Genomic DNA, 8,003 nt, shown 5'->3' on the forward strand with positions numbered 1-8,003 from the left:
AACAAACATTTTGTGAAATGCAGTAACTGTTTTTCCCGTCCCTAACAGTGCAGTAACAATAATAATATTGTTTAAAAGCCCTGGGTTAATCACGCTTGTTCTAGTGCTATCAAAGATAAGGAAGATGTTCACAGGAGGTACCATAGTCTTTTGCTTAACCAAGATCTCTTTACATGTCCCCTGGAAATCGCGCCAACTCTATTACTCGCTTACCAAAATTTCTTGCAGCCGTTATTTCATTATTCCAGAGATTTCTGGCACCAAGCCAAATATATAGGCACCAAGCCAAATATATATCTAACTATTTCACTTCTTCATCTCTCCCACCTCTCCAAAGTCCCGATGACAACACAACTGTCACATTGGTCTCTAAAGCTGGACTCCTCGCTCAAACTCTCACTAATGATTCAGCTTTTGACGATTCAGGAAATATTATTCATATGTACTAATCCATCTCTTTACTCAGTTCTCAGAAAGATTTTCAACCCAATGGGGTGCCTAAATTTGTCCTTAAAAACTGTGTTTCCGTGCTGCAACCTATCTGGTTAAACTCTTGCGTTTCTGAATTTCAACATTCACGCTTCCTTTCTGCTGGAAGTATGCCTGCATAAAAAAAATATGCCCAAGACAGGTGGCCGCTCTAAACATTCAGACTACCGTCCTACAATTTTACTTTCTTGTCTTTCTAAAGCTTTTAAAACAATTATTACCCTAAAAGTTCTGAAAAGCTTCTATCGACTTTTGAGCTTCTTGCCTTCTCAGCTGACCTCTGGTCATCCTGTCATTGCCATTTCGTTGAAACTTTTTATTTTGCCTTCGACATCTCGAAAGCTTCTGACAGTCTGACACACATCTTTACTTTCTGAACGACCATCCTGCAGACTTTATCACTATTTTTTTTCTTTTTTTCTTTTATCTCCGGTATACTATATCTGCTGTAGTAGACGGTCGCTGCTGTTCCCCTAAGACTATCAACAGTGTTATCCCAAAGGTCTCTGTCCTCTCTGCCGTTCTCTTTTTGTTGCTCATTATTGATCTTTCCAAAACAAACTGTCCTAACCACTCTTACGTCGGTGATTTTACATTATTAAACAATTTTGAGAGAAAACCGTCCCACCATGAATTACAACAATTACAACAATTATTACAACATTCTAGGCTGGAAGCTGCAGGCTGCTTAAACTTAGGCCTTGCTATAATTTTTGAAAGGGGTAGGAGGAACCTGGTGTCCTTTAATGCCTTAAAATCTCACTTCTTCCACCTGTTGACGCGACCCTATCTTCCAAACACTTATCCTCTATTTTTCACCGTCTTCTACACTTAACATCCTCGGTCTGTCCTTAACACAATAGCATATCTGCAAACTTCATATCTCCTCAATCACCTTCCTCGAGGTTAGGGATTTTGTATCGTCTGCACCAGTTATTTTCTCCCTCACAGAGGCTCTCCATATACAAGGGCCTCGTCTGCAGCCGTATGGAGTAACATCTCTTATTTGGGTGGTGCTCCACACACACAGCACTTTTGGACAGAGAAGAGCCAAAGGCTCTTTTTCGTCTCATCAACTCCCCTCCTACTACTAACAGTCGTCTCTCTTAATTGAATTCCGCAGCGTTGTTACCTCTTTTTTCTATGTTGTATCGATTTTTTTTCAAGCTGATTTCACTTATGGATTGACTAACTGCATGCCTCCCACCTCCCTCCCGCTGCCCATCTGCTCTCGACTCTCTACTGTAGCTCCTTACAGTGTTCAAATTCTTAATTCAAGAGTTAACCAGCATCTTCATTTATTCATTCCTTTTACTGATAAACTCAGGAACAGCCTTCATTCATCTGTATATCCTTTTCCTTACGAGACTTGACCTCCTTCAATAAAGGAATATCAAGATAACTCTCCACTTAAACATTTTTGCCCTTGTGTTGCTTCCTTTATTGTATGAAAATTAAACCTGCACCATCACCTGGTGGGTTACCCTTGGATGGGTAAAGGCCACGGGTGTAAACTCTTAGTGAAAAGAATGAAAACGGAAAAGGGCGAGATCCTACTGACTGAATACTTAGCAGACTTCTGCAATCCTGCGTTGTAAGTGGTTGTCTGGATCTATAACTGCCATCGTCATACGCTGATGAGGGCCAAGATAGTGGTATTCAGGAATACGCAACCATCTTACCACTATAAAAACTATCATGGCGTAGGCAACTGCTCTGCACTTTATATTTCATCATGTCTTATCACTATCGCCACTTATGAAGCCCTCCGGTGAAGGGGATGGAGCTGTGGGCACAGGCTGTAGACGCTCCTGGAAGTGCCCAACACCGTTATGCACGTAGTTCTTATTTTTGTACGATGGACCTATAACGCCAGTAGGCTTTCGGATTACCTGTCTGCCCCAGCCCGTTAGTGGTGTAGGGAAGTGTTTTATAGTGGCGCCATCTTGCTTTGCTCATTCTGCCCCCAGAACTCATCTCTGATCGTCTTTAGAGAGCTTCTCTTGATTCCGGGGTGATATGTGGTCATCTCGACAAAATATGGGTAGTCTTTGGTCACTTGGCGATGACTGCAGATATTAAGCTTGTAGCGGCTGGTGTGATTTGAACCCGGATCCTCCAGGACACCGCCCCCGCACCCTGACCACTTAGCTACCGGATCTCCATGCATGGATACAGTGTTGATGGTCGCTGTGAATTGGGGTTAAAAGGCAACTTTATTCAGCAGCAGCTCCTTGCATGACAGTGCAACCACCCGCATTGCTCCCAGTACATGGGGATGATCAGCTGCAGGCCATTAGGACGTCTCTTTACATGAAACCACAACACATAAACACCATTCACTGCGAAATGGAAAGTCAGCATTATAGCGACCATAATTATATATCTCATTTTTTTTTGCGACAAATATAACCAATGTGCTTATGGCACACGAGCCTAGCCACAACAACATCAATATATCAGCCCTAAGCGAAACACGTCTGAATGGGGCAGACTCATTCACTGAGCAAAAAAAAGAGATACACGTTCTTTTGCAGAGGACTCCCTGAGAGTGAAAGGGTTCCCAATGGCGTTGGTTTTGCCGTAAATACCTCACTCGTGCCAAATTCCACTGATGACGTCCGTCGTCATGAGTAAGCGCCTCGTCTTTGTGGGATACCTCGAACATAAGACAATACTTAACCATCTTAAGTGTCCACGACTTATGATGGTAAAGTATCGTAAAGTACCGCCAAGAAGAAGAATCTTGTCGGTACGCTGGATTGATTGCAGACACTCATGAAGACAATTATAGTATAACTGACTTTTTTCTGCCTCATCATTTTAGACCCTTCTTTTCTTGTATTAAAACAACTCTTTTATCACTCATTAATTACTTCATAAATGATCTCACAGTCTCGTATCCCTGGTAGCGTGATCCGGCTTAAGTTGTTATTGTAGACTAGTGTTCGGGGATAGACAAGGGAAAAATATAATATACATTTATTTAAGATTAAATGAAAATAATTGCCTTACGCAATATTCTATGCTCAGACGATCATAACACTCTGGCATATTCAGCAATGGATACAACATATGACAAACGACATGTCTTAAACATAATACTATAACATGTCCTCAATTGTTGTCATAATAAAAACACCAAATCATACCACACGCAGTGGCTTGTATCTCTCTGCTTACATCACAATCATTATGTGCTCTCCTCACAAATCCTAGTAACACATCCTATAGTATAATCTGCTGCAATTCACGGAAACACCAAATCATACCACACGTAGTGGTTTCCATTTCTGCTTAACATCGCAAACAAATAATCACTATCCTGTACCACTCACAATCCTACTACACATCTCCTCACAATATAATCTCCAGGACAATACAGTCGGTTTCCCTTAGATTCTCGAATTTCTTCTCACGATTAAGATCACAACAGCCATTCTCAGCTGAGTGAGTAGCAGGTCTGCTTGAGGCGAGAACCAAGGTCGGTCTGCTCATACCACTGATTTCTAGGTCACATTTTTCTTTGCTTGAGGCGGACTTACATCCTTGACACGCCTTAATTTTCTACATAACCAGTGGCCAATACTTTCTGTCACACCCATTGGCTCGCTCATTTTGTTGTATTGTTTTACTTCTCCCGCTATTCGTGATTCAGTCTTAAGACACTCCCACAGTGATTTTTCTGTTAAATTATTGGCTTATAACATGTCGCCACGACTGACGTCATAGGTTCAGAGGCTTTTTCAATGGTTGTTCACACTTTCTGACCACGCCTACTGGGTATCTGTTTTCTGTATCTGAGTCTGGGTATCTGTTTTCCTTTACCCTCGTTGTTTCCCCTTTTTGTTATCGTTTGTCCTATGAGATGTTTACACTGTTGTATAAGTCACCCTTCTTGTTAGTGTTTGTCCTGTCAGATGTTTACACTGTTGTATATCTGTCATTCCTCTCTGGGTATCTGTTTTCCTTTACCCTCGTTGTTTCCCCTTTTTGTTATCGTTTGTCCTATGGGATGTTTACACTGCTGTATATACCACCACCACTACCATCACCACCACCACCACAAGTCATGTCACCACCACTCACCTTCTCTCTCTCTCTCTCTCCCCCAGGTCCCGGATGGTGACCCGCCCCGTCGTGGGGGTCAGGGGCCCCCTCGACACCCCTGGCGTCCCGGGTCACCCCCTGGGGCACCCGTAGAGCCTGCGGGGGGCCACGGGGCCGCCGCCGCCGCCAGCAACACTACAGCATCGTCACCGCCGCCATGACATCACCAGCGGATGTTGGTGTAGACGGCTGACATCACCGTCACCACCGCCGCTGCCGCCGCCGCCGCCGCCAGTTTGCCGCCGCCGCCGTGCCCCGAGGATGGCCCTGCGGCGGCGCCTGTGGTAGTGCTGCGTGGCCGTGCTGGGGGGCGAGCAGCGGGGGGCAGCAGGGGGGGCGGGGGAGCCGGTAGAGGTGCCGCGCCACCGCCGCCGCCGACGCCACGATGCCCAACATGAACCTGAAGAAGCTGTGGCGCAAGAAGACGGTCACGCTGACGGAGTACGACCCGACCTACAAGGTGGTCTACCTGGGCAACGTGCTCACCGGCTGGGCTAAAGGTGAGGGGGCGAGGGGGGCATGGGTGCGGGGTAGTGGTAAGGAGGAGGTGCGAGGATAGTGGAGGGAGGGGTCTCGAGGGGATAGCGGAGGGAGGGGGGGATTGCGAGGGGATAGCGGAGGGAAGGGGGGGGGTTGCGAGGGGATAGTGGAGGAGGGGGTTGCGAGGATGAGTGGAGGAGGGGTCTCGAGGGGATAGCGGAGGGAAGGGGGGGGTTGCGAGGGGATAGTGGAGGGAGGGGAGGGTTGCGAGGGGATAGTGGAGGGAGGGGGGATTGCGAGGGATAGCGGAGGGAAGGGGGTTGCGAGGGATAGTGGAGGAAGGGGGGATTGCGAGGGGATAGCGGAGGGAAGGGGGGGGTTGCGAGGGGATGGTGGAGGGAGGGGGGGATTGCGAGAGGATAGCGGAAGGAGGGGGGGATTGCGAGGGGATAGCGGAGGGAAGGGGGGGATTGCGAGGGGATAGCGGAGGGGAGGGGGGGATTGCGAGGGGATAGCGGAGGGAGGGGGGGATTGTGAGGGGATAGCGGAGGGAAGGGGGGGGGTTGCGAGGGGATAGTGGAGGTAGGGGAGGAGGAAATGGGGGGAGGGGGAGGGAGGTGGTGGTATATGGAAGGGTGCGAGTGAGGTGGGTTTGTAGTTGAAGTGTGTGTGTGTGTGTGTGTGTGTGTGTGTGTGTGTGTGTGAGAGCAAGTCGGGTACAGTGAGGTAAGAAGGGCACAGGAAGATGCAATAGAAACATTGTTAAAGAGGGAAGGAAGAGGAGGAGGAGACGGAGGAAGAAGAGGAAGAAGGGAGTCAAGGTGATTGGGGATACGGGTGGAGAGAAGACAGGAAAGAAAGAAAGGAAGAGGATAGAAAAAAGAAAGGAAAAGAAAAGAAAGAAAAAAAAATAAGAAAAATATGAAAATGAAGAGGAAAATGAAACAAATAAAAGAAAAAAATGACAGGAAAGAAAGAAAAGAAGAGGATAGAAAAAAAGGAAAAGAAAAAGAAGAAAAAAAGAAAAAATGAAAAAGAAAAAAATATAAGAAAAATGTGAAAATGAAAAGAGAAATAAAAGAAAAAAAGACAGGAAAGAAAGAAAGGAAGAGGAAAGGAAAAGAAAAGGAAGAAAAAGAAAGAAAAAATGAAAAAGAAAAAAATATAAGAAAAATGTGAAAATGAAAAGAGAAATAAAAGAAAAAAAGACAGGAAAGAAAGAAAGGAAGAGGAAAGGAAAAGAAAAGGAAGAAAAAGAAAGAAAAATGAAAGAAAAAAAATATAAGAAAAATGTGAAAATGAAAGAGAAACGTCCTTTTAAATAATAACAATAATGATAATAATAATAATGTGCTTACGAATGAAAAAAAGGAGTTTATGATGGGAGTGGAAGGGGATTAGCGGGTCTGATTGTAATACCTCTAGGAAGGCTGGGGAGTGGTGGGGACTAAGGTGGGGAGGAGAGGTTACGAGTGGCGTCAGGGAATCCAAGTCTTTCTTATTTTTTTTTCTTTTATTTCTCTTTCATTTCCCTCTTTTCATTTTCATATTTTTCTTCTTTCTTTCTTTTCCTTTCTTTTTTCCTTTCCTCTTCCTTTCTTGCTTGGCTTTTTTTATTCTATTTCTCTTTCATTTCCCTCTTTTCATTTTCATATTTTTCTTCTTTCTTTTCCTTTTTTCCTTTCCTCTTTCTTTCTTTCTTGGCTTTTTTTCTTCTATTTCTCTTTCATTTCCCTCTTTTCATTTTCATATTTTTCTTCTTTCTTTTCCTTTTTTTCTTTCCTCTTTCTTTCTTGGCTTTTTTTCTTCTATTTCTCTTTCATTTCCCTCTTTTCATTTTCATATTTTTCTTCTTTCTTTTCCTTTTTTCCTTTCCTCTTTCTTTCTTTCTTGGCTTTTTTTCTTCTATTTCTCTTTCATTTCCCTCTTTTCATTTTCATATTTTTCTTCTTTCTTTTCCTTTTTTCCTTTCCTCTTCCTTTCTTTTTTGGCTTTTTTTTCTTTTATTTCTTTCATTTCCCTCTTTTCATTTTCATATTTTTCTTCTTTCTTTTCCTTTTTTCCTTTCCTCTTTCTTTCTTGGCTTTTTTTCTTCTATTTCTTTCATTTCCCTCTTCATTTTCATATTTTTCTTTCTTTTCCTTTCTTTTTTCCTTTCCTCTTCCTTTCTTTCTTGGCTTTTTTTCTTCTATTTTTCTTTCATTTTCCTCCATTTTTCTCATTACTTTCTCTTTTCATTTTCACTTTTTGCTCAATTTCATATATTTTTCCTTCCTTTAATTTTTCTTTACTTTTTATTCTTATTTTACTCTCATCTTTTAATTCACTTTTCTTCTATTATATATGTGTCTCTTTTATGGCCTTTCTCTTTTTCTTCTTTTTCTTCTTTTAAATCACCAGAGCGGGCAACTTCGTGATGAGCCAATAGACTTCATGTAGCCTGCCTTTCCATGCTTCCTTCTCCTCCTCCCCCTCCTCCTCCTCCTTATCATCATCATCATCATCATCCTCCTCCTCTCCCTCTCCTACTCCTACTCCTCCTCGTCCTACAGTGCCTCTGACTCATATCCTATCTCCTCCTCCTCCTCCTCCTCCTCCTCCTCCGCCTCCATAGACACCTGCTTACCTTCTTCACACCTGTTCACCTTTCTCCTCATATCAGCTCACCTGGATCTCCATTCATTAGTAGTGTCAGGGTTTATCAATTCTCTCTCTCTCTCTCTCTCTCTCTCGCTGCTTTATTGTTTTTTTCATTCTTGGTCCTTTTCTTTTATTTCTCTTCCGATTTTCTTTATTTTTCGCATTCTCTCTTCGTACTTGCTTTATTTTCTTTATTTTCTTTGTTCGTTTCTTTCTTTTTCTTTCTCTTTTCTGTCTTTTTCGTTTCTTTTTTCTTTATTTCCGTTCTTTCTTGTCTTTTTTCT

At 43.2% G+C, this 8,003-nt stretch overlaps 1 protein-coding gene across 1 annotated transcript in view; it reads left to right on the forward strand.

The window, feature by feature from the left end:
- Positions 1 to 4,600: 4,600 nt before the first annotated feature.
- LOC126992731 (protein FAM43A-like) overlaps positions 4,601 to 8,003 on the forward strand; it is an 18,434-nt gene continuing 15,031 nt past the window's right edge. Inside the window, exon 1 of the mRNA XM_050851549.1 lies at positions 4,601 to 5,099. Within this exon, the coding sequence (XP_050707506.1) occupies positions 4,985 to 5,099 (115 nt within the window). The 5' untranslated portion in view covers positions 4,601 to 4,984. The remainder of the gene's footprint in view (positions 5,100 to 8,003) is intronic.

The sequence above is a fragment of the Eriocheir sinensis genome, chromosome 7 (assembly GCF_024679095.1).
Source record: "Eriocheir sinensis breed Jianghai 21 chromosome 7, ASM2467909v1, whole genome shotgun sequence".
In the NCBI taxonomy this organism is placed as follows: domain Eukaryota; kingdom Metazoa; phylum Arthropoda; class Malacostraca; order Decapoda; family Varunidae; genus Eriocheir; species Eriocheir sinensis.